Source organism: Rhopilema esculentum, chromosome 18 (assembly GCF_057945365.1).
Source record: "Rhopilema esculentum isolate cy_ngs chromosome 18, ASM5794536v1, whole genome shotgun sequence".
Lineage (NCBI taxonomy): Eukaryota > Metazoa > Cnidaria > Scyphozoa > Rhizostomeae > Rhizostomatidae > Rhopilema > Rhopilema esculentum.
Genome location: NC_142832.1, coordinates 3,925,897 through 3,952,651, shown reverse-complemented (window position 1 = coordinate 3,952,651; position 26,755 = coordinate 3,925,897). Strand labels below are relative to the sequence as shown.

At 37.1% G+C, this 26,755-nt stretch overlaps 1 protein-coding gene across 1 annotated transcript; it reads left to right on the top strand.

Moving 5' to 3' along the window:
- Positions 1-317: 317 nt before the first annotated feature.
- LOC135680783 (uncharacterized) lies at positions 318-26,260 on the top strand. The gene is made up of 7 exons (XM_065194965.2): positions 318-828; positions 3,816-4,628; positions 8,023-8,252; positions 8,583-8,848; positions 23,684-23,871; positions 24,528-24,601; positions 25,290-26,260. The coding sequence occupies exons 1-7, from the start codon at positions 470-472 to the stop codon at positions 25,463-25,465; spliced, it is 2,106 nt and encodes a 701-aa protein (XP_065051037.2). The 5' UTR covers positions 318-469; the 3' UTR covers positions 25,466-26,260.
- Positions 26,261-26,755: the final 495 nt, after the last annotated feature.

The following is a 26,755-nucleotide window of genomic DNA, read 5'->3' as shown; positions in this document are numbered from 1 at the left end:
GACCCTAACAAAAGAAAATTAATGATTAATTTTGATATGATTGTTCATATTCTCAAGATTGTCTTGACTCTTTCTGGTTATGTGGAATAATTGATGATGCATCTCATACACTACTTTTAGGCCCTTTTTATACGCAAAAGCAATGAGAAAATGCCAAAAAAGATTATATGTATGAAATAGCGTGTTCCCTTTTTCTTTCTGCTTTGACTTCCCTCGGAAACCCCAATGAGTTGAGACGGGAAATGGTAGCAGAACCCTTCCCTCCCGCAATCCTTACCCTCCCTCGTAAGCAGTCTCTGGTGCACACTAAATTTTTATGAGGCTCGTTGACACCCTTTCCGTTCGCTATAGCTTTCTCCACAGTAATTTCTCTTGTGGGCACATTTTTTATTAGCTGGCGGTAGAAAAGGTAGTGTTTACTCGAAAAATCAACATAAATCAATAAAGATATTGTGAATTTATTTGAATTATGGAGGTGAGCGTTGAAGACTACCTTGCCGAGGCGGTTGCTGCAAGGAGTGCATCAGACCAGGCAGACATTACCTCAACAGGAATGAGTGACCAGGCTGAGAAAACCGTTGAGGATTACTTGAAAGAGTTTGAAAATGAACAAAAAGAGCCACAGAAGGGCCCTGAAGTTGATAACAAAGAGGATGAAGACATGACAGTGGAAGCATTCTTAGATAAAATGAAAGCACAGCAAGATACTGACGAGGGCCTAAATCCTGATGGTGGAGGTGATATTGCTATCGAGGACTATCTGAAGCAAATGGAGGCAGAATGCGGAAAAGCGGAAACCCTTGATAAAAATGACAATGATAAAGAGAAGTAAGTTTTGAATAACAAGCAAATTGTGGTCAAAGTAAATGAAATAGCGAGTCAATACGCGTTTAACCTTAGCTTTGGGTGATTATCTGCAGCATTATAAGACAGCGCCCATTTCAGCTTCCCTGTTCTATAAATTTATTTACACAGGCGTTTCTATGAGTTTAGGGAAATGCCAAGCGGTTTGGGACAGACAGGGGATCATACATATACTGCACACGTGGTTGTGTTTGCGTCTTTAAACACCATGCATCTGGGAATTGTCTGTCCTGGTTATTAATTATTGATAATGAAAACAAGGAAGTCATCAGAAAAGATTCATAATATCATCGTAGGAGATTTCCCAGGGTTTCAGACAAGTATTTTAAATCAACTAAACGCTGCTACAGAGACCTGGAATCAGCTTTCTAGCTTAAGCAACTTGGATCAGCTTGCTAGCTTAAGCAACTATGTTACAGACATACGTCTTATGTTGGTTTTTCCCCAGCCCTATGTAAACTTATTTTGGTATTAAGTTGTTAAAGGGTTCTTTTGGTTAAAATTGTTGTTAAAATAAATTGAAAATAAGTTTTATACATTTAAAAGATGTTTGGTTTCATGCTATGATTACCAAACAATTTAAAGAAAATTAACCTTATAGGATTTATATAATGAACTTATTATTTTGATCCTGGTCGTCAGAAAATAACTTCAAATTCAATTCATTTTGTATCAAATTCAATTTATTTTCCCAAAGACTGAACATGGAATGTCTAGTAGTATAAAGGAGGTTCATTATGAAAGTGCAATTTTTTTAGAAAGTGCTAAAACAGCTTTGCAGTTTGTCCATCTAGAAAGAATGGCACATTTCTCAAACACCCATTATTTCCCTTTTATGTGACACAAAGCATGATTTTTCAGAAAGGGTATGAAAACACAATTGGCAATGACCACCAAACATAGTGATAGTTCAAAGAGGCTTAAATCCTTGCCTCTTGAGAAATATTTAAGATTGTCTTTAAGAAATTTTTCTATTCTTGTCCTATAATTGTGCATTGAGCAAAACACAAAGAAGCTATCAAGGAAATATGCAACTGTAAACCTCTAGCTCAATGACTTTACTGGATGGTGACATCACTAGTTGCATGCAAGCAGGCTGTGCCTTAATGATCTCCAATGCTAATTCTACATTCTGAACTCTAATCTGACAAAGACATTTGTGTCGCTTTTTCTTTATTTGAGCAGGGATCAAATGCTTACTAATGTAGATATTGAAATTTTATTTTGGTTCACCCATGGAAAATTTTCATGGCATGCAATAAAATTGTCAAACACAAAAATATATATCTATAAATAGTCTGATAAAAATGTTTTTGAAATATCTTTGCCCAGTGTATATATTGCAATATTTTCTTCCCTTATCAAATAGAGAAGCCTTGTTGAAAATTTGTTGCAATCCAATTTGTCTTTATCATTTTTTCCTCAACTAAACTTTCACTAGACTGATCATTCAGGGTATAACTTGCCCTAAACTGTCTTCCAAAACCTCTCAGTGAGCTTACAAATCTTCTCTGAATTGCTATCTCACTCATTCTTTGTTTGAAAGTCACTTCTCTGCAAAACTTGCTTTAATTTGGCTGCACAACTCAATTCACCTTTTTTTCTATCTTTGCATTCACATATCAGCACATGCTTAAAAAATGCTTTATTTGTTTCTAGATTTATCACACTCTAGAAATATCTTAAAATAGTACATACTTATACATTGATACTTAATTTTTTATTGCAGCCTTTTGTTTATGCACAAGGACACTATTTTCAAAACTTATCATGCCACTCCATTGATTTTCTAAGGCTTAGATCATAACTCCAAGCCAATGTACTTTGGAGAACCCAGGTCTTCCAAATCTATTATCCAAGTAGAAGGACCCATTTCAAAAATTTTTTTGTGTTGATTGAGGTATATTTCATCAAAAGACTCTCACAAAGTTGCAAAGTTTCTGAAATTTTGTAACAGACTGGTTGCATAAAGGAGACTACATCATCTCTCCCTAGCCACCTTATTTTTATCTATGTGTCTTACCTATGTGTTTTTATTTGTCTTTCTACTGTGCTCCTTGCTACCATTCTTATCTTATTTACCATGTTGTTACCATATTATGTTTTTTGATTTGCTCTATTTTTCTTCCTTGCATATATGTTTTCTGTTTCTCTCAGTTTCGTTGGGTTATCCTTCCGTATTTCTTTTAGATACAGGCCAGGGTAGCCCCTAAATACCCTGATTTCTCTGGAATTTCTTTTGAAGAGGGCTAACATCTTTGACTTGCTTTTTATTGGTTGGGTAGCGATAAAGTATGGATTCTGAAAATGGGCATTGTGTCAGGGGTACAAGTGGGGAGGTTGGGCCCTTGGTAGCTGGTTTGCCCTTTTTGCACTTCAGTCTTGAGTTGCATTTTCCAATGGTTTGGTTATGAAAGCAAGCAGGTTATATTAACAAACTCTGCTAATCATTAAGGTCCTCAGTTTTTCAAGCTTCTTTATCACCTCAATGAACCTAAGCATCTTAGACTGAGCAGTTTAGCTACCTTTCGTCTCATTCAAAGACTTGAAATTATTTCTATTCGCTGATGAAAGAGGTACATTGAATGTTGCTCATCCATTTTGCTTTACTCTTATATCCTTTTTAGGCACCTCTCTGAAATATTTGCAAACCAATAGATTCTAGTTACATTGATATAGGTAGTAATACATCTAAGATTGAGGACAAATAGCAAATCTTTATAAGACAAACAATAATGAAAACTTTACTAATTTTCTGAAACCTGTGAAACTGGCCTAGATTTACACCTGCTGACATATGCTTTGTATTACCTACATGTTATTTGTTTCTTCTATTTTAAGTGCTCAATTTTGTATACACTGCATAAATATTGTTCTAAATTTTTGTATGTTATGAAAAAGAGTAATAAATGAGTTTTTGCATTTTATGAAATCTAATTTAATTTTTTAAGAGAACAACACGAGCACGAAGGAGGGTCAGACAAACACAAGAAAAGAGTTTTGAGAATTTCGAAAGCAAAAAAGGAGCAAGCGGATCACGAAAAAGAAAGTCAACATAAGAAAGAGCATGAGAAAGTCGACCAAGAAGGAGCTAAAGGTCATAGCCCTAGACGCCAAAGAAGGGTAAGACATGCAGAAGAAGAAAAGCAGGAGACAGTTAAAGTCCCAAAGGAAGAAAAGCAGGGAGGAAGCCCCAAGGGTAAACGAAGGGGTGGTCACCACGGGCATGATGCCCCTAGGGCTGTAGGAAAGGAAGAAAAGCCAAAAGTTGATGCTCCAAAGCCGAAAATTGAGTCTTCTGCTAGAGCAAGAAGACAGTCAGCTTCAAAGAAACACGAGGAGAAACCACGTGATGGGCACAGTGATCACGTGCAAACAAAGGCAGGAGAAAGGCATGGAACAGGTAGGGACAGGAAAGCCTCTCATGGCCACGATGAAGCGCATGGGCGAACTAGAGATAGGGCTGGCTCACATGGAAAAGAGGAGAAGAGTGCACAAGGAAGGGACAGGAAAGGCTCCCATGGTCGCGATGATGCACATGATCTGGCTAGAGACAGAAAGGGCTCACATGGCAAAGGAGATACACACAGAGATAAGAAAGTTGTCCATGGAAGTGCTACTACCCATTCAGAAAAGAAGGCGTCATTTGCCTCAAAGGGAAGAGCTGCAACCGTTGCTGCGACATCAGCTGACGAGAAAAGAAAGGAATTTAACAAGCAAAGGGCTGCTTCGACCACCACTGAAACCCATGTTTCCAAACCCAGGTTTGTTTAGCTTTTTATTGTTTCTCTAATTATTGCCTTTCTTGTAACTTTTTCCATTGATTTGAAGGGTTATTACCCTAAAACTAAAAAGCTCCCAAAAAATTAAACCCGTTTGAAAGTTGGTAAGGAAAAACGAAAGCAATTTCTTTGGTTCAGAATGATAGCGTTCATTAGAGTCGCTTATTTAGCAGAATACTTCTTGCTCTGGTTCGAAATTACAAAGCATTGTTTATCTATTTATCAGAACTGATGAATTGTTGAATTCTTGAATGCTATGCTTGTTTTTGTGCGTATATGTTTCCTGTACGTTTTTAAGGGGGAGGGTTCTTCAAAAAGAGTATGTGTTTGTATGCCTGTGAAAATGTTGAGCAATGTGAACCACCTCTGAGTTGAATTGGATACATTCCCACGGTCCACCTGACAATCTCCCACCGAAGAGTCTTGTGTCATGGCATAGTGGTTGATAATCGCTTGTTTTCAATTATTTCCCAAAAATATCGCGTGAAATCTAGATATTTAGATATAACAAATTTAAACAGAAAAATCGAGATACAAAACTCTGATGAAATGAAACAGAAAGTCAACTACGTAAGTTTTTGTCCAACCAGTAATCTTTACGTTCATCACCGCCATCAATGCCCACGGGTGGATTTCCTGGTTCTGTTCCAGATGATGTAATATAAGTCATGCCAACTCCCTACAAATGGCTGCCAAGCCAAACCCTTTCATTGTCGCATTTGATTTGTTTCTCAGGCTTTCTATCGATCTTACTACCTATCTGGCATTAAATATGTTGTTTCGTAATAAACATCAACTCCTACATCAGGTTGCCTTACAATTTCCTCACCATACAATTTCTCAAATTTCCCGTCAAGAAATTTCTATGGCAAATGTCGAGGGTATGGGAAATGCTAACATATCTTCTATGACATTTTAGGTGATCATTATGATGATGACGATGGTGATGATAAAGTTAATACTAGTAATAATGCAATAAAAATTTGAGGAGTCTCTGCGAACTCCGATTGGAGTTATTCGAGCCTCCTCATAGCATCGAGGTCACTGTGCTGGGTACAGTTTATTATGTTCTGATATGTGATAGCTATCTTCAGGTCACATGATTCAACCCGCTTTTCAATGAACAATAGGTTTGTAAGGTATATAATACCCCGCCTAGAGAGCATCACCTTTTATCGTTGTTGACGACTGAGATGAATTGGAAAATGAAAGACTTCTACTTACGTGTCTATATAGTGGTATAAATGTGTCTCTATTTTGCGAATAAAACGGTAAAAGAGCTAGCTGAAATGTTCTATACACCTCTATTTCTTCAATAGGGTTTCGCATAAAAAATGTAAGTAGGTCTTTGTGCAGTGTATAACTATCATAAGATTCGAACGCGCATGATTTTCAACAATATATCACAGTTAATATTTAAAACGGCAAAATTTTCATACATTTGAAATTTTCAAGCTACAAATAATTTTGGACAATAAAATTTTTAACGTCCAAGATTTTTCGGGATGTTATTTCATCAATACTAGTAATTTGGATGACTATGTATAAAAAGTGTTAAATGTAAGGAATTATGGGAAGATTATGTCACATTCAAGGGATCCTTGCGAAAGGGGTATTGCTTTCCATCATGGAGAGAAAAAAAATACAATAATTTAAACACTGCTTGACGTCATGTTTAGTGCATCGCAACGAGAAAAGAGTGAATTTTATTATGACATCGTAAGATGACACCATGTTGCCATAGTCCTGTCGAATGTTGACTTGATATAAGTCCCACTCTCTCTAAATATATATTTCTCTATTTATTTTCTCTGTCCCTATTTGTCTATTTACTTATTTTATTGAGAGATAGACTTGCAGCAAGTCCATGTCGTATGTGGGGTGCTGTATAAAATAATCTGTTGTTTCCAGTAAAACTGTTCCACGTTTTATGAATTTTCACTGAGCCAGCAAAAGGACAGGTAACCGAAAAGACGTCATTGGGCGTATGAATTGGCCATGGAAGATAATATAAAGTAAAATGAAACCTGATTTCGACAGTCCACCTTAGTGTTGGCATGGTGACAGCAAAGCTCTCTGTTTAGAGTTAATGCGAACCCTTCTGTTCTTTTGAACTCCAAAACAAAGAGACTTGTTTCCTGTGCTTAAAATCTTTTACTGTTGATATTAAAACACAATACGAGCGCTAATCGTTTAAGAATGATATGAGTAAATTTTCCTGACACATTCTGTTTCAAGTAAAAGACTGGACTTGCAGTTTATCAACGCATTTTCAGTGGTTGATGTGTTGTTGAAAGGAACATAGTTGAACGGTTAGTTAGTGGAAAAGAATATAAGGTAAAATGATCGATGTATTGGAGGTCTAGTACATCTTTATGCCTTATGTTTATTCCTCAACTTCTTTCACAACTTTTCCGATATTGAACAGTTAGTTAGTTTGGATTCACTCTTTATCCATGAACAAGTGATTTAATTATCTGTCCCTTGAACAAAACTTTATGATCAAGTTAATTTAATACAGTTGTTTTACTATGCTCTTCGGTGGTTATGTCATTTATAAATTTAATCTAAATGATTGAATTGATGGATCTCTTTTAGGGTGGATTTTTTTGCTCTTAATTATCTGCATGAAACATTTTGTTTCCATGCTTATTGTAGTGCTGGAATAGTTTCTATATCTTTACAGTCGCATAGTTCCTGTTTTCTACCGTGTCCTGTGTCGAACCAGTACATTTCTAAGAATTTAAAACGTCAGTCTATCATTTTTATTCACGAGCTTGAGAAAATATAAGGAATCGTATTTGGCTTGTTTCTGTTGTCATTTTTTAAATTACTCTGTAGGTAATTTTCTACGATTGTCTTTCCCAAGACTTTAGACTTGAGAGGACAATGGTATTTTGTTTTAAAACAATAAAAAATGTGACGTCATCTTATTTAAACTGTAATGATATCCCTAACAACATTCGAGAAAAAAATCCATCGCTCGTTTTAAAACTGGTTTTAGAGGGTATCTTTCGAAGCTTACACAGGACCCAAACACGACCCCTTGGAGTAGAGCAGCAATTCACATTATTTTATTTTATTTATATATTTTTTTTTCTCTTATTATTGTTAAACAAATATTGTAAATAGGTCTTTTTTGCTGAAAGGTATCTCGTGTAAAGTAAATATTATTATTATTGAAGCAATTTTATTGAAACCCAAATGTTTGACCAAGTGTTCGCCCCTGCTTTTGAATCAAGACAGAATTCATTGCGATGTTGAACTGTTGTTTAGCAAACAGAGTCATTTTAACGGGGCATCTTTCTGAACCACTTTTATTGGACCTCGCTCTTGAAAAAAGATACATCATCAATCTTTAATTATCAACTTCTAGATCTGCGTCAAATCGGGAACCTACCGCGGCAGGTCACGAGGGCCAAACGCGCAAATCTGCAACACTACCTCGTGGAAGTGTAAAAAAGCAACCGAGCGGGGAAATGGAAGAGGAACAGCCAAAACTGACACCAGCTCAAATTAGGGCGAGGTTCGAGGCAAAGAAGCATGATGGGGATCGCCATAGGCCCCAAGGAGGTCCTGGTAGGGTCAACAAAGGAGAGTCCACAGGTAATAGAGCTTCTTAACCGTTTTGCCTAAAATAGCACTATTGTTCTCTGGAAGTGACATCTTTTGCCTATCGAACCTATTTTGTGCACAACATAAAAGAATTACCAAAAACTCTCTATAGCAAAGTCTGGACAAACCCTCTTTAAAGTATTTGAAGTATTCTTGGGAAACATTTGGTTTCAGGTAAAGGTAAAAGTTTTTGAAGTTTAGAAACAGAAGTTATAACTCTACATTTCAACATAGTCTCTTTAAATAGACTATGATTTCAATCTATTCAAGCTACCTTTATTTGATGTGTTTTGATGTGATTATGTGTTTTAAATTCTTTAGGGGCTGCGCGTGCAAGATTTGAAAAGTCAGCCTCTGCAACCAGTCACAAAGTAGAGCGATCCCATCATGCCCCATCTCACAAAGAAGAACGTAGTCAGCCCCGTATTTTCCGCAGAGAAGAGAGGCACCACCGCCCTACTCCCGGTGCAGAGAGAGAAGAAAAACCGGAAGTCGATGGAGCTGAAAACGAGGCATCTCCAACAGCGGCCAGCATAAGGTCCAAATTTGAGGCAATATCCAAAAGCAATACACCAGTTAAAAGAAAGGTAGGTGTTTTCAATTTAAAGAGCTTTAGAAGATATAATGTGTTCTGCCCAGCTTAAGTCTGCTAAAGCTCAGGGTAGAAATTGGGCGTGGTAAGATAGAGTTCTTCTTGCTGTTCTTGCATCCACTGCTGGAAGGATCATAACCACAAGTATCAATGCCTTCGATACAGAGCTTGCAATCCAAGTCGACGAAATTTTTTTTGGAGGGGGGGGGGAGGGGGGGTTGTTGGGTATGCGCGTGTATTTTGCTGGTGTCGCGGTGGGGTTTATAACTTCTTAGTTCAGTAGAAAAGCTAACAGATGCGGAAAATCTGGATGGTGACTTTCCTTTTGTGAGTTTTTAAATCTATTTGCCTCAAGAAATTTAATTTATGTTTAATTTTGCGATAGAAAGGTAGGACGGGTTTATGACCCATGTTTTTAGAATTTCTTACGAACGCTTCAACACATCGACTGTCCATCAATTCAATGCAAAAGCAAAATTTGCTTCTCTTGGAGTACGGCTAGGCAGACATCATATCCAACGAATTAATATTATCTTATTCCTTTTGGTCTTCGAAACCAACAATGTTTCTTCGGAGCTGCCATGCGAAAGTTCTTTTTGGGGGGGGGGGGGGTTAGGGTACACATATCACCTTTTTATTTATCATTTGTGCTTATCCGTGCCTGATGTATACGGATACAGTAATATCTCATCCGGTAGAACTGAACTTTAGGAATCTAAATATTCCTAAGATTACAGAGAATGCCATAACACCGAATTTCGCATTCTGCAGATCAGTTTACTAAATTTCTGTATCAACACAAACATATGTCATTCTGTGAATAGATTGCGTGTCTTTTCTCCAACTCACACCCAACTCTTGTAAGATTTGTTTGCTACTTTGAAGTTGTTTGGATGTATTCCCGTATTGAAGCTTTTTGTCATGCCTTGGGCTTTTTGTGATGACGGTAGCCCAAAAGCTTCTATATTTCCCTGATATTGGAAAGATGCAGTGTCTGCTTTTATCGACCTATTTTCCAAGCCAGTCAACGAATGTTTGCATGAGTACCGGTGATATTTGGTTGATTTTTGGGGGCTTTCGGAAATGAATTGAGTGGAAATGAAGATATTACTTTTTTTCGTCTTTAGCATGCAAGTTAGATAGCAACTTCTTGCAGGCGACCTACAGTAGCCGCATTTTTTCACTTGATAAACTGTTTTCGAAATCATCTGTTGTTTGCTTCAGGCAAGAACGCTCTTGTAAGGCTTAACATTCATTAGAATGCGCTGTGGATTGCTTACACGACTGGTTACAATACAGTCTGTCTATACTTTCACAAAATACACATTCACGCACCTGCTCTCGAAAATAATATAAATCAAAACCCTGTCATTGAGATCCTTGCGAGTGCATTGTTGAAGTAGAACCAAGTTGAAGTAGATACTATGCAAAAACATAGATTCGTGGACTGAACTATAATGAGGCTTTTTGGGTTCCGTTTATCTTAGCTAGTTCTCTATTCTCTTATTCTTAGCTTCTGTACGATATTAATTACCGTAGGTTTCCTTTCAACCATTATTTTTGAGGTTTCCTTTCAACCATTACTCCAACTGCCGATACTCAAAACAAGGAGACTTTTTTATCCTGCAACTTGAAACTGAAGACCAAAAGGTATAAACGACTATTACCAGTCTGTATACAGAAAAAATGCCTAGAAATTATTCGCTGGTTACTTTCAGCTGTGATACAACATCGTTTTGTGATACAACACAGCCTAGCTTTTGTTTTTCTAAAACGCTCAACTTGAAGCGAATGTTAATCAAATTAGGATTTTTGTGTCTCTCATTTGCATGTTAATTCGTACTTTTAAGCTTAAGCCTGACCTGTTTAATTTCATTGAGTACAGTATGGTGACGACTAGTGCACCCTTATTAACTATTTAATTTTCACCGTTTTGATCAAATGTGACTTCGAAATTTTTCTCCGAGTGAATTTCAGATTCGGGGGGTCATGCAGTGACTGCTTGGCCTTCTTTACCGTCGTAATTCATAGTATCTTTATCAAAATATCTGAATTCCTTGTCCTCTGGTCCGGTTTTTCGACTAGGCAGATAAGCCTCTGTTCAGTGTAATACAGGTGCTTCAGTTGTTTCTTAAGTTGGTCCTGGTGCTCGGTTCCTTTAAAAGCGGGCTACTTATATTTTGCATGTTTGCTTAGTATTTCGTGCACGACATGTTAAATTTAGAAGTTTAACATTGAACACGATCAAATTCTTGCTGAGCTAGCGGCAGGGTCAAAAAGCATAACAGTTGCCTGCTGTTGTTGTGGCTCCTCGTGTTTACTGGTCTGTTTGTAGCCAGCTCTCTTTGTTGCATTTGAACAAGATTTCAGAGGAAGCAGGACTGATTTCACCTCAGCTTGGTTTGGTTGAGCGTTAAGCATGGATGTAAGTACCAAATATCTGGTTTTTAAGAAATTTAGATTTCGTAACCTATTTCGTTGCAAGATTTCTCTGGATTTGCGTGCAGATTTTCTTTGGCTTATTGCGCCGTAAGGTTTAAAACGCAAAGCTTTTATCATACTTTGGTTACGGCTGTGCACGGCAAATTGTAGTATTTGTCAGAACTCATCCCAATTTTGTCATCACAGCGAGCTAAAGTTTCTTGGTAACTTAGATTCCTAAGGCCTCCATACTAAATTAAAAGATATTTACACTGAAACATTTTTGCCAATTGTTTGTAATAATAATTTGATTATGATTTTGTAGGTTTCTTATTAAACGTTGAAGGTTGAAGAATGTTTTCTACTTCGCTTTGAAATGCATTGTTTTGATTTTATTCGCCAAAGGAGCAAAACGATGTTTTTGTGTCACCCTGTGCGGCAATGTGACAGATTTCACGAAAACTGGGCCAAGTGATTTTTTGAAGTGAGAAAATTCCCACAAATGCTGATTATTTAAGTTACAGTCTCTAAGGTTTTTTTATCGTATCAAGTAAATGTAAAGTCATCGCCCCTTCGATAATTTCATCTTCCTTCTGATGAACCAGCGGACTATTGATATTCGTTTTACTGCCATCAAGCTGTCTTGACAATTTGCACCAAATGGTGCCGTTCGTGTTTTCCGCCTTAGTTAGAATTCAATTTGTTAGAATATTGTCCATTTGTTATCTTATCAATTTGTTAAAATATTTTCCATGTTGGATTTATTTATTCTGTAAACACTTGAATTTCCTGAAATACTTCTCAATTCAGATGATGATTATGTTTTATTATTTAGTATTATATTATATTATATTATATTATATTATATTTTATTATATTATATTTTATTATATTATATTATATTTTATTATATTATATTTTATTATATTATATTATATTATTTTATATTTTATTATATTATATTATATTATATTATATTATATTATATTATATTATATTATATTATATTATATTAATTTTATTTTGTTATATTAAATTGCATTTATGCTCAACTCAAATTGTGTTTACGACACAAACTTTTTACTAAACCACAAAACGACCTCGACGTTAACAATACACCAGAATACAAAAGGTTCCCTCGTGGGACCAGTAGTTGAGCAAGTGGCAGGTTTATACAAGTCCTTTCATTCGGTCTCTTTTCATGTTTTTTCCAACTGTATAGTATATCAATGCCTCATTTGCATAGAAATAATCTCCAATTTTGCAGCCAAGAACGAGGGTTTTACTTCAACAATCTTTCTGTCGAGCTCTATTGTGTTTATTTCTTTTGTTGTGTTCCGTTGCGTTTGTTGTGTTCTGTTGTGTAGTGTTGTGTTGTGTTGTGTTGCGTTGTGTTGTGTTGTGTTATATTGTGTTGTGTTGTGTTATGTTGTCTTGGGTTTGGTTGTTTTGTGATGTGTAGTTGTGTTTTGTGGTATTAAATGTATTTGAGCTGCTGCTAGTTTTGAGAAGAATTTTCAACGTTCTCTTCCTTCAGAATCAGTTGTGATAATCATCAAATTACCCTTTCTTTTCAGTCATTTGATAACTGTTTGACACCTTTTATTGTTCCAACTTGCCTGTCGCTATATTTGGTACTGACACGGTCTTGGTCTTAGAAGCTTAGAAATGGGACAGGGTCAAAAAAATGTCCTTGCAGGGATAATAGATATTAAAATTTTATTTTTGCTACTCTTTTCGCAAATTATACAACAGTAAGATTTATAGGATCGTCAAGAAGAGCCTGGTCTAGCGCCCAGCAAACATACGAGAGTAGGCAGCCTTATAAGAGGTGAAATGTTTAGGGACTAGGGTCCTATTTTATCATAAGATAGGAGGTTTTGAAAAGTGTCATCTTGTTTTAAAGTGTTTGTTTTGTACTGCTGCTGGGTCATTTCATGAATATTTAACTCTTGTACACGCATGATAGCGCGTAGGTGATGTACTTGGAAACCAAACCTGCTGCATTTAAAACCTTGGCTAGCATTAAGTCTTGCTTTGCGTTAACCACATCTTTTTCTAGGCTTGGTAGTCCATTTCATTCTGTTACCGCAATCACCAATCGTTATCATCAATCATAAATCATCATGACCAATCATTATCATTAAACATCTTCATCGTCATGGCCATAACCTTCGTTGTCACCATAATCAGTCACCGAGTACTCTTAGTCATTCCCTATCATTCCTTGTATTTTCCAATCACTCCTTGTTATTTCCAATCAATCTTAGGATTCCCACCCCCAATCACTCATAGGATTACCAATCACTCCTAGTCATTTCCAATCACTCCTAGTTATTCCCAATCGCTCCTAGTCATTCCCAATCGCTCCCAGTCATTCCCAATCACTCTCTAGTCATTCCCCATCACTCTTAGGCATCCCCAATCATTCCTTGTCATTACCAATCATCCCTTGAATTCCAAAACACTCATACTCCTTCCCAAACACTCCTAGTCATTCCCAATCACTCCTAGTTATTCCCAATCACTCCTAGTCTTTCCCAATCGCTCCCAGTCATTCCCAATCACTCTCTAGTCATTCCCCATCACTCTTAGGCATCCCCAATCATTCCTTGTCATTACCAATCATCCCTTGAATTCCAAAACACTCATACTCCTTCCCAAACACTCCTAGTCATTCCCAATCACTTCTAGTTATTCCCAATCACTCCTAGTCTTTCCCAATCGCTCCCAGTCATTCCCAATCACTCTCTAGTCATTCCCCATCACTCTTAGGCATCCCCAATCATTCCTTGTCATTACCAATCATCCCTTGAATTCCAAAACACTCATACTCCTTCCCAAACACTCCTAGTCATTCCCAATCACTTCTAGTTATTCCCAATCACTCCTAGTCTTTCCCAATCGCTCCCAGTCATTTCCAATCACTCTCTAGTCATTCCCCATCACTCTTAGGCATCCCCAATCATTCCTTGTCATTACCAATCATCCCTTGAATTCCAAAACACTCATACTCCTTCCCAAACACTCCTAGTCATTCCCAATCACTTCTAGTTATTCCCAATCACTCCTAGTCTTTCCCAATCGCTCCCAGTCATTCCCAATCACTCTCTAGTCATTCCCCATCACTCTTAGGCATCCCCAATCATTCCTTGTCATTACCAATCATCCCTTGAATTCCAAAACACTCATACTCCTTCCCAAACACTCCTAGTCATTCCCAATCACTTCTAGTTATTCCCAATCACTCCTAGTCTTTCCCAATCGCTCCCAGTCATTTCCAATCACTCTCTAGTCATTCCCCATCACTCTTAGGCATCCCCAATCATTCCTTGTCATTACCAATCATCCCTTGAATTCCAAAACACTCCTACTCATTCCCAATCACTTCTAGTCATTCCCAATCACTTCGGGTCATCATAATCAATGTTCAGATGATCGATAATCAATAGTGATCAATATGTTCTTATGCTCAAGAATCTGCATCTTACATTATTTGTTTCTATTAATTGTAACTTGATCTTTATCTCTGATCTGATTAAGTTATCCATTGATCAGGTTGCCGCGGCATCTTTACTTGTTGCTATTTCCCGGTTTCTATCACGTACTGGAATAACTTATTGATGTGGGAAAATTTTGATCAAAGCCAAAGAAGTGGGAGAATCAGCCCAGACGTGTCATATGGTTTTGCCCACATATATCAAGTTGAATCGAATAATTCAATTAAACATATCTGTAATTCTGCTCTACGCTGTAATTGGATGTGTATAACTAGTTAGTCTGAGAACATGTAACTTGTACGATTGCAATTTGCCAGAAATTTAATCGGGAACGTTTATCCTAGATTTGTTCCTAGCTTACTTTTTGTAGAATAATTAACAGGGTCTGATAAGGATAATAGCAACATTATATTTGACAGCTTTGACTTCATGTCGGTAAATATGAATAAGTTTAACTTCTTAAAGGTTTTAGCCACTCGCCTGTCGCTGCTTTGCCTAAAGCCAGTTCAAGGTTGTTGAATATACTTGAAAATCAACTCTTACGCATCAATGAAAATCAACAAGTAAGAGAGAAGGGGTAGCCAAGAGTGGGTAACAACGCAGTGTCAGACTACTTAATTTACCCTATTGCATCGCGCCATTGTAGGCAGAAACAGACTGGCTCGAGCCTCACTCAAAATGATTCATAGTATGTAATAAGGTTGGGAGCCAGGCAGGCCTTGGTACCTTGAAGCAAAAAAACTCGTTTCCGGGTAACATCATGTCAATTCTCAGGATCAAGAAGTTTACAAAATTTAAATAATAGCCAGTTATTCTAAGTCCCCCCCCCCCATCCCTTTGTATTCAAAAGCAGATAAAATCACTCTTATCGAGTGTACATTAATTGGGGATTTTACGACGACAAACAGCCTTCTTTGCAAAAAGTTGGCTCCCAGTGTTTGATTCTGCTTCCGTTGTGAGGTGTGGCACGCGGAAATACAAAACTTATGCTGGAATCTCGCTCTTGTGCTCAGGTCACTGGGAAGACCATCTGCAGGTACTTCAAAACAGACTGAAAGTATCTCCAAGATTTCACGACTGTCTTTACACTATGGAGGTGGAAGTGAGTTTGTTTTAGCATGTAAAATGGTTTAATCATGTTGTTTTCGTATCGGGTGCTCTTTTTGACGCAGGGCATCGTTTTGTATACAGAGTATAATTGTAGTAACACATTTCTGTTCAAAGTGAAGCTAATTTCTGTCATGCTTTTTATACCTCTTTGTTTGTGCTTCTATAAGGCTTTGAACATATGGTTCAGTGTTACCACAATCAACGGGCAACTCAAAGACTGATTAATTGCAATCTGCATGTCCACTTTGCCGTTCATAATAATCATAATCGTTAAGTAGTAGTGTTGTTTTTAAGTGAATCGCTGTTTTCCGCCTCCGGAGGCAAATCGCTCTTGCAAATAGCGTACAAGATTCCCACGAAAACAGAAGGATTTTCAGGGATTTTCTGATGAAACAATAGGATTTTCAGGGATTTTCTGATAAAAATAGGATTTTCCTCGAAGTTGTATGAAAGTTCATATAATGATTTGCCCCTCGACCTCCTCTATTCATACTTTTGGTGAGGTACATATTTGTCGAGGTACATTTGGGTTTGCTGAACAACAGCCAAGAAACACCGAGTATTGTCTTAGAAATTATTAGAATTCTTTATTATTTTCATTTTAAAAAAGCAAACAGTTTTCACAGTCGAAAGATGCTCTATCACTGTTAAGAAAAATAAGACAATATCGATACAATCTCATTTTCTTTAACAATCTAAGAGATCCTTTTGTATTGCCATGGTTATGCAAATAAATTGAGGAACTTTCTATTAGCCTTCGATTTTTGCAGAATTTAGAAACTTCTTGGGTGTTTTAACCTTTTCTTTCACGAATATACGTGATAGAAAACATCTAGTTTATGTGCTAGCTCATAAATTCTGATATGCAATAGTTTCATTTAGAGGATGGTGTGTTCAAGTATTAGCTTAATATATTTCCTTAAAAACTTTGTAAGTTCAAACTTTCAGCGACATTAAAATACTCAAAAGTGTTTTTAAATGTCCCAAAAACTTGTTTTTCTGGTGTGGTTGCCTTTCTAGTTGATAATTTTGATTTTTCCTAGTTCCTTAGTTTCATAGTTTTTTGTAAAATCTCAACCGTAGAAAGTAAACCTGCGATTTCTGATTTTGTATTTGAAACCAAAAATCTCGATTTATCTTTGTATGAATGCAATTTTCTCTGAAACTATGCAAGAAAATGAAACCAAAATTTCACAGTTCACGTTGGTTGTGACATATCTCCTCCTCCTTCCCCCATACGTGTCCCTATATGTAAGCATTATAACTGCCTTGCAGCATTGGTCACTTGAAACATTGGATTTAATATTGATCCCCTTGTATAATTTTTGTAGATTTCTTGTCTCAGTTTAAGGTATCTGGAACAGTATTTCACATGCTAAATTTTCCTTACTTCTTACGGTAGGGTTCGAAGTGCATTAGTGAACAAAGGTCACAATGAATGTTTTCATTCGACATCATGCCAGTTTAATTGTGTGCATAAACGTGTGGGATCAAGTTTACATTGTATCGCATTTTTTATTTGTTTTCAGCTACATTTTATATTTGTTGGTATTACAGATCAGTCAATCTTAAGTTTATCAAGAGAGATTAATGTCTTTGATAACAATAACTCTGGTTATGTTATACAATATTTGCAGAAAAGTTTGTCAAATAAAGGTCATTTTGTTTTTGGTTTAACAATCGATGGGATGTCGGAAGTAGGAATTGTATGTTAGAAACAAATTCATCTTTTTGGGCGGATTATGTGCTACGATTGCATCTTGCGTTTCCGTCTTTCAATTTGCTTTTTCATCTTTCGTTTGTTATTACGCTTGCAATTTTTGTTTGTCTCGCGTTTGCAGTTTACGTTCGTCTCTTACGTTTGCATGTTACATTTGCGTCTTTCTGTAGGGTCTTGCGTTTGTGCTTTTCGTTCGGGACATATGTTTGTTTCTTTCGCTTGGGTCTTACGGTTGCGTTTTGGTTTGGGTCTTCCGTTGGCGTTTTGGTCTGGGTCATCCGTTTGCGTTTTGGTCTGGGTCATCCGTTTGCGTTTTGGTTTGGGTCTTCCGTTTGCGTTTTGGTTTTGGTCTTACGGTTGCGTTCTGGTTTGGGTCTTCCGTTGGCGTTTTGGTCTGGGTCATCCGTTTGCGTTTTCGTTTGGGTCTTCCGTTTGCGTTTTGGTTTGGGTCGTACGTTTGCGTTTTCGTTTGGGTCTTACGTTTGCATTTTTCATTTTGGTCTTACGTTTGCGTTTTTCGTCCGCATCCTAAGTTTGTGTCGTGAGTGTATGTATGTGTTACGTTTACTTCTACGTTTGCGTTGTGGGTCTTTTTGCTGATGTCGGTGTCGAAAGATATTACAGACAAATTTTTTGAAAACCTAGATTACATCCAAATGTTGGGAGTTTTTATATCCTATATTCCTTATTTTTTGCTGGCTTCTTTTTAATAATGATAATCTTTGTTTACCTATCTATCCTGTATATAGTGCTCTTTATCATGTCTACAGTGCTGTTATAGATTTTTTAACAATCAAAATGGCTTATATGATGATATAATATCATCCAGGATACTGCGAGTAATTTTGTCTAAAAAGTAATGAAAATATTCGCAGAAGATTGCAAGCTAATGAGAATTACAAGAAAGGCTATTGATGTAAAGGTTCTTTTCATCCAACACTAATTTCAGAGGATGAGCTTCGGAATTAGAGAAAGCTTACATTAAGCCTAGTCTATAAGCTTTGCCTAACAGAAAAGAAAGCGTTGATAGTACACGTGATTTTAGCATACAGTTAGACAATACACCAATTCAACTTATGGCCTCCTTTTGAAAAATACTTCAAACTTAATAAAGACTCAGCTAAGGACAAGGAGCTGTCTAGTTTCCATACTGCTCGACCTGATTACCCTAAACCTAACCCTAACCCTAACCCTAACCCTAACTCTTTACTTCAAATAATCAAACATGCTAATTTATGACTATTAATCATGTTTATTTATGACTATCAGGTCGAACAGTATGGAAACTAGACAATTCCTAAGGACAAGGACCTTTGACTTCATGTAACTAAGACTACATTTGACTACATTAAACAATGCTAGTTCCTGTGATATTGTTTTTGACGACATAAATTTTTGTTTTTAAGGGTTTGACAACAATTAGCTAATTTCTTTCAGTCAACTTACTATCGTCATTAAATCTTCAATGCAAGCACCAAAAGTATGAAAAGTAGTAAACTCCCAACAATTCGAACCTCCTAGGGGCCAATTAAATGGTTCGACTTAACGAATGTTCCAGTTATTTAGGGGATTTTCAAATGAATGTATTGGGCAAAGGGAAACCATAACAGTTCGACTTAGCGAATATTCGAGTTACTGATGTTTCGAGTTATCGGGAGTTTACTGTACAGTATCCTTAATTGACGTAAGGTGGTTAATCAAAATGTAGCCAAAAAAGTCGTACAGTAACGTTATGTATCATTGAAAGTTTGTAGTAAATTTCAAAACGAGGCCATAAAATTCATCAGTGTATTGTTGGGAATACTATTCTGTTTATTGTGATATCAGCATATCTCTGTGTACCCTGGGTACCAGTCTCTCTCCTATTTTTTATAGATTGAATCTGGTATTCAGGTTAATCTCTATGAATATCAGAGATTTGGCTGACGTTGTCTAGTGAAGGCTAATCTGAGGCCTTTGCAGGTGTTTAGTTCTATCAAAATAACAAGGGGGGCTCTTTCGCAAAGCGCTGCGAAAAACAATAGCAAAAGTTGAAGTCGGTTACTTTTCAGCATTAAGAAGGGAGGCTCAGTCCTCCTGAGGCCCCCTAGCACTACGCCCCTGGTCCTTTGTTATAACGTTGTGATGGCTGGTTTTGTAAACCTGTGAGATTTCTTTTTGGTAAAGGCGGATATTTTCTTTTGATGACGCAAATGTGACCAGAGTTATTTCAGGAAAACCACTGGGCGTAAATGACCACAAGAATTCAGATATTTCTACCATGTCCGTCTCGGAATTTCGAGAAATTTTTCTGGGAATTTTCAAAAGTTGTGTAAATATGGATATCATCTAAAGATAGTACAACTGTATCAAAAAAATAATATTTATTTTTTTGGTTTTTCAAGCTTTTGAGTTATACGCATACTATTTAGATCAGATGCTGTACTCACTCTTGATTCGGAATTCAAGACTGTTATCAACGACTATGTTATCAAACCTTCATTCATCACAATCTCATGTTTCGTAATTCAAGTTGTTTAGTCGAGTATGACGTCATTCGTCGAGATTGTGTTTTCTACACTCACAATGCTATGTATCGTGCGTTCTTCAAAACCGCTATTAGTTCTGCCTTCTTTAACCTTCATTCCACCCTCACAAAAGAATAGTTAAGGCCCTTATTCAGCCAGAATTAACAATGTCATTTCCTATGAAGGTTACCTTTTCTTAGTGGTTTGTTCTTTGTTAACAAATCACAGATATAAAACCATGATATCGCCATCAGTGTCAAAACCGCCAGTTGGACTCGTTTTGTGAAGACGTACGATAAGTAAAAAGAAAACTCTTCGAAAATACGTTAAAACAAAATGGAAAATGTGAGTTGCTTCGAATTATATATTGGCATTCATATTTCATGATTCGGTCAAACGCCTAGTATTCTTTTACATTTTTCTATCATTTTCTTCCATACACTGCGCGACAAAGCTTGAACAAATTTTAAAGCCGGCCTTGTTTATTGTTTTTTATCTCATTAAGCACTAGGCTAAGTTTGAATTGATTTCATTATTTATCTTTAAAATTACAATTGATATTTACAAGCTACACTCGACAGCTGGTAGATGTTTGTTGCCTTGCATAGATTCAGTATCTAGAAAAATAATTTCGGAAAAACACCTGGAACCTTCCTTGTTTTGAATGTTAAATGGTTTGATATAAACCACGGCTATGTGAATACAACAGCTTTTGATTTAGAAAACACTTTCACGATAAGTGGCTGTTCTGCTTTGATAAATTTATGTTCATTACATTTGTGACCACCCTATATCATTATTTGCTTTTCTGATAATTGTATCATTATCCCATATAGCAGTATGTTGGACCAATATAATTTTGGTAGATGTCTCCTTAACAATAGGTATTTTTTGCTAGAACAAATGGGCCACTCTGGTACAACAGGTCAGGGCCTACCCCGCGAATTTAAAGGTGGGGGGGGTGGGCAGGGCTAACGAAAGTGGGGGTCAAGGGTTCTTTCACCTTTGATTATAGCTTTGAAATTACCTGCTTCATAAAAAGTCTGGGGCATGCCCACCTCTCCCGACCCCAGTGGCGTGGGCCCTGCAGGCTGTCTTAGTTTAGTTGTCCAAACGAGTCCACTTCCGTGTCTGTAGGAATAAAGAATTAGTTATGAACTGGTGTTTTTTTAGTTTCCTGTGAAGCTGTCACTGAAGTAAAGTTTGAAGATTATGAATTCTTGATTACCTAAATTGATATTCATAAATAAACAGTGCCATATGTTGCCCTAACAATAGCAGGGACTGGCCTAGTCATTTTGCAGGAGAAGTCTTTCAGTATTGTAACTCATGATGGTAGGGTGACCGATAATTAATTCTCTATTTTTGATAGAAACATTTATATCTAAAGCATCGTACATCTGTTTGATGCTTCTGCCCTTACTAACAAACAAGCCTGCCTTTAAGTTCTGCCATATGCACTTTAATTTCAGGTAGAATCTCATTATTTCGATTTTCCCCGATTATCATATCTTTAACCATTGATAAATTCAATCAAGAATTTTTATATTGGGGTAGGGATTAAACTGAAAACTGCGTGTTGTAGCACGAGAAGCTGACCTGGCGTTGTGGGGGCTATGGGGGTGAGCAATTGTAGAATGCAACACCCTATTGAGCCGACCAGACAAAGCCTTACCTTTCATTTAAGCATTTATTTTTGTATTTGTACGATTTCCTGTCTGGTAAAATATTTGTAACACGTAGCCCTAATCGCCCATTTTCTTCTTTTTACATGTTTATCCCTTAGAGAAGAATGCTATAGCACTTTTATTTGTCTAGGCCTAAAGAACAATTCTCAAAAACTTTTATACACAGCTACTCAACTAAAACTCCTGAAACTGTAAACAGGTATAACCAATTAGATCATTAACCTTTCCTGCAATTTAGCATGCGTTTCCTCGAATCATGTCGATGATTCAGCACACTTCAGACCTTTTTACTCTGTGCCCAAAGATTTGCTGGAAGGAAATTTTTAGCCCTTTCTGATTATCTATACCAATATTGATTATCGTAACATAGTTGTTGAAGGTCAGCAAAACAGTCGAAGCGTTTTTCAATATTCTGTGGATCTCTGCCTTTCAATATTTTTTAGTTGACTACCTTGAATTTCCTTCTTCCTTGTTCCATTTCGATTAGCAATTTGATTGAAGTTGTGGTTGACCGGCCTATCCTTTTAAATCAAAGCATTTCAACGAAAACTCAACATCCACATTAATAATGTTTTGTCGGTGGTAGCTTGGTGTTTTTCTCGTTTACATATTCTGGTTCTCGATATCACATTTTTTGATCTTGCGGATTTTAAAAACAGATTATGGCTTTAAAGCTATTAATGGATTGATATTTTAGATCAAACAGAGAACTGACCGTAACATAATAAGCATTTTTATGATTTCGGGCTTTGTTACATAGTGCTGTGGTTTAGGTTTTCTTGTATGAATTGAAAATATTTACGATTAGAAAAATTTTTGTCATAGGCCTTGAGTTTGAGGCCCCGTTCACACGGGAACGCAATCGTTCCGTTCCATTTTTGTTCCAGTTTCTGGAACGAAAAGGTATACAGTTCACACGGTAACGGAACGATTGCGTATCGATTTTTGTTTATGTTCAGACGGGAACGCAATCGTTCCGTTCTGCAATTTGCGCGCCAAAATAAGTGAATGATTTTTAATGCGCATGTCCATAATGGAGATAGATTTCATCATTTCGATTTATCTCTGAGCCATCTCTGAATTTTTTAAACAGTTTGAAAAAATGGAGAATACAAAAGCGCCCCAAAATAAGCAAGCTCGTGGGAAAATTGAAGCCAACCTTAAAAGGAAGGAATTTCAATGTTTGCAGAATGGTGTTGAATCTTTCAAATGGACTGACGGCGAGATTCAGCCCAATTGTGTTTTTGAAATCCTCCATTTTCTTCGCTGAGTTTATTATTGTCACCTTTTCCTTCCCTCAACAACAACACAGACGCATGCGCCAAGGGCAAAACTCTTATCGTTCCATTTTCTGGACCAGTTCTGCGCGTTCACATGGGAACGGAACGGAACGATTGCGTACCGTTCCACTTTTCGTATCACTTATTTTATCGTTCCACTTTTTGGAACGGAACGATGTCGTTTGAAGCGTTCCCGTGTGAACACAACCCCTGAGCGTTCCGCTTTTCGGAACGGAAAAGAACGGAACGGAACGACTGCGTTCCCGTGTGAACGGGGCCTGAGTAATTTCTCGATGTAGTGAAATAAAGTACTCCGAGTCTTCCCGTTTCCTATGTTCTTATTCTTTTGCGGCTCTGTCCGCAGGAATCTTTAATCATAGCACTTGCCATTTAGATCGTATCAATTGAAACTTTTTTATAACTGCCGCAGGAAAGAATGGACGATTAGTGAAATCTTTTCTGTGACCCAACATGAATTTAATGTCGCCCATATGGAAACCATTATCAGCAATGATCATTATGATTTTAAGATTTTAATCATGATGATTCATTAATATTTGGTACTCATGATGAGCGATGTATGACATTCTTGTCTTCTGTTTAGTTCCCAACTGGAAACAAAGCCGCCAGACCAGCATCAGGTACTGCTGCCAAAGAGGCTAAAGGACCCTCACAGGGAAACAAGTGCAATTCATGTGGCAAAACGGTGTATCCAATGGAGAAGCTTGAGGCTGATGGCCGCATGTTCCACAAATTCTGCTTCAAATGCACCGAATGCAAGAACACTTTAAGGTATATTGTCTGTTTATGTTACATTCTCTTTTATTTAAATAGTAAAGCAAGTGAGATTAAACTACAGTTTTAATAAGTCCTTATTACATTTCTGATTTATAGAGGTAGGAGGTGGTTGTGAAAAGGTGCCATTTGTCTTTTCTATTTAATGAAGCTGCTTCAGAGAATCCTTCAAAGAAGAAGTTCTTTGAAAAAATCATTATAGGGAGTGTTAAAAAAGAATAATAAATTGAAGAAGAGCTAGGCTAACAGAAGTAGTTTAAAACTAAGGAAGAGGAGACTCAAAGGAGAAAAAATAACAAAGCAGTTGACAGTTTTTTTAGTAACCTTCTATAGCAAACATTATTGGTAACCTGCCTCTGAAACTATTTTATATATATGTTATATAAAAACAATTTCAGGGGCAAATAAATAGAATATGGAAGTACTGAGTACACAAATTGAGTGTTTTGTATTGAGTACACAGAAAGGAACCAAATGCTAACAAAACTTCTTGTGAATTGTAAAACCATCCGAGGCTTGGTACTACCACTTGCGTAATATTTTCCTTGTAACAATGGTAAAATTTCTGTGCTTGTGAGGCAGGACATTATTGCTTTCTGATAGCTACTTCTAGTTTGTATGTTTGTTTAATCGTCGTAATATCCACTTCATAGGCTTGGAAACTATGCAGCGCTGTCCGGCAAAATCTATTGCAAGCCCCACTTCAAGCAGCTCTTCCGTCTCAAAGGTAAGCTACAATCAATACCGATTTTCTTAGAACACTTTCGTCACATCGAATGCTGGATTACCGTGAACTATCGGGAGGGGGGGGGGGGGGGGGGTGGAGTGGAAACATCGATTAGAAGGGCAATAAATTAGAAATATAGAAACGACAATGAATTTTGGCAGGCATTTTAGTTTTGGGTGCAGCAAGATCTTAATCTTGAGCTGAAATTTGATAATAAGAGTGTTCATGATTATCAAGTACCATCTCAACTCAACGTTTTCATGACAGAATAAACGACGAATTAAGTTTAAATCAACAAAAACTATGCAAAAAGAAAGATGTTTGAAACATCAATTTTGATGGAACCTTGGAGATTTGTGAATCAAAGTTTAAACCATCTTGAACCGAAGAGCGACTTTGGGTCAACATTAAGTCATACCGTCGTACCTCTGACGCTAAACGCTTTCACACTAAAGTACTTTTTGCCCTACATTCATCAGTGTATATAAAGTTGGATAGATTTCTTATTTATTAACGAACTTGTGTATCCCTGTGTGGATTATATGTAACATCAGAAGAAGTAAGGCGTGATTCACTTGTTCCTTGCAAGGAAGCAAAATTAGAGAGTTTCCCGTGAGATGATTAGGCCAATTTTGCCAAAACCATGACATCGATTTGATTCTATTGGACTCGCTTTATTAAATTGTAGGTAATTACGATGAGGGATTCGGAAGGGAGCAGCACAAAACCAAATGGACAGGCAAGAATGACGAACAACCCCCAGTTTCAAGCAATCCAGAGGCAGCCTCAAGTGCAAGCGTAGAGCAAAGCGAGGCTCCTCAGATTGTCAATGGTGATCACCAGGAGGTCACAGCTGAAGCCTAATGGCTCATTGAAGAAAAATTCACCCTAACGTTAGTCTATTATTCTCAATTTCCATTCACGTAAAAACGTTTTATCTCCTTGTGGCAACTTGAATGGCAAACCTGACAATCTGCATTGACATACTGTAGGTTTTATATGTATCGGAAGCTATCTGAAATCTATATATTAAACTTCCCAGTGTAACTAGCCCTGCGAGCTTTTTTCTTCACGGGGGATAGCAGGTAAATATGGAAGAGGCAGAAAAAATTCTCTTGGGCTGGTAGGGGATATGATGTTGTGTAGGATGTTGTGCCAAAGAGGGAACTTAACTGGGTACGTGGGAAAATGGAAAAATGCCAGGGTTGTTAGATTTTTGAAAGGAGACATCCCTGGTGAGCAAGATTCTCACCGAGAACAGTAATCACCAGGTGTGTTACACAAGGGTGTTTTTGTGTATACTTCTGGGGCCCAGTGCATTATATACTCCACTCTGTATTTGTAAAAAGCATTGCTTTCAAAACCAACACATTGTATTTTGTATCTTTTTGTTTGCCTATAACGTGATCAGTGCAGTTTTCACGGTTTGCCATGCATGGTGTTGTGAGTTGCTTACTGTCTCGTAAATTTATCTAGATGCCTTTGTTGTTGGATTCAATTTTGTAATTATCAAACGGGACATTTGAAATTTTATAGATCTTATCGTTAGAATTTCAACATTAGAAATATTGTAATAGTTCGAAGGATAACTGTTTTTGAATAGAACTATTGCAGTAGATTGTCTTTAGGTACACGAGAATGAACCACGCTTGTGTTAAATCCAACTGAAATTCTTTGTATCGCGATCTTGACGTTATTCTTAAACTCAGATGGTAAAAAAGTTTCGATTCATGCTAGTTAAAAGGCTTATTCAGAGTTCAAAAAACCTAACAGGAAAAGGTTTATAGAATATGCCAACTCGGTCCTTTTGTTTATCCACATCCAAAGGAATTCGATGTCCACTGTTGGGACTTAGAACAGTGACCAGCGTGACAGGATTTTTTTTTGATCGTTCTGTATCATTGAATCTTCCATACACAATAGACCTATTTTGTACTAGTTCTGTTTGATGAGCAACACTCTCAAAGATCATACGTCGCTGTTCAGCTCCAAACAGAATAACTATTTATCATAAGGTCTGTGTCTGATATGTTTCTCACGGCAGATCACATCTTGTATTGTAGCTATAATTTTGGGCATGTAAGTTTTTCTGTTTTCTAACAGCAGACTGCCCCTCCCTTTTGAATATCTTGCATGCTCATAGTTTTGTAGAAT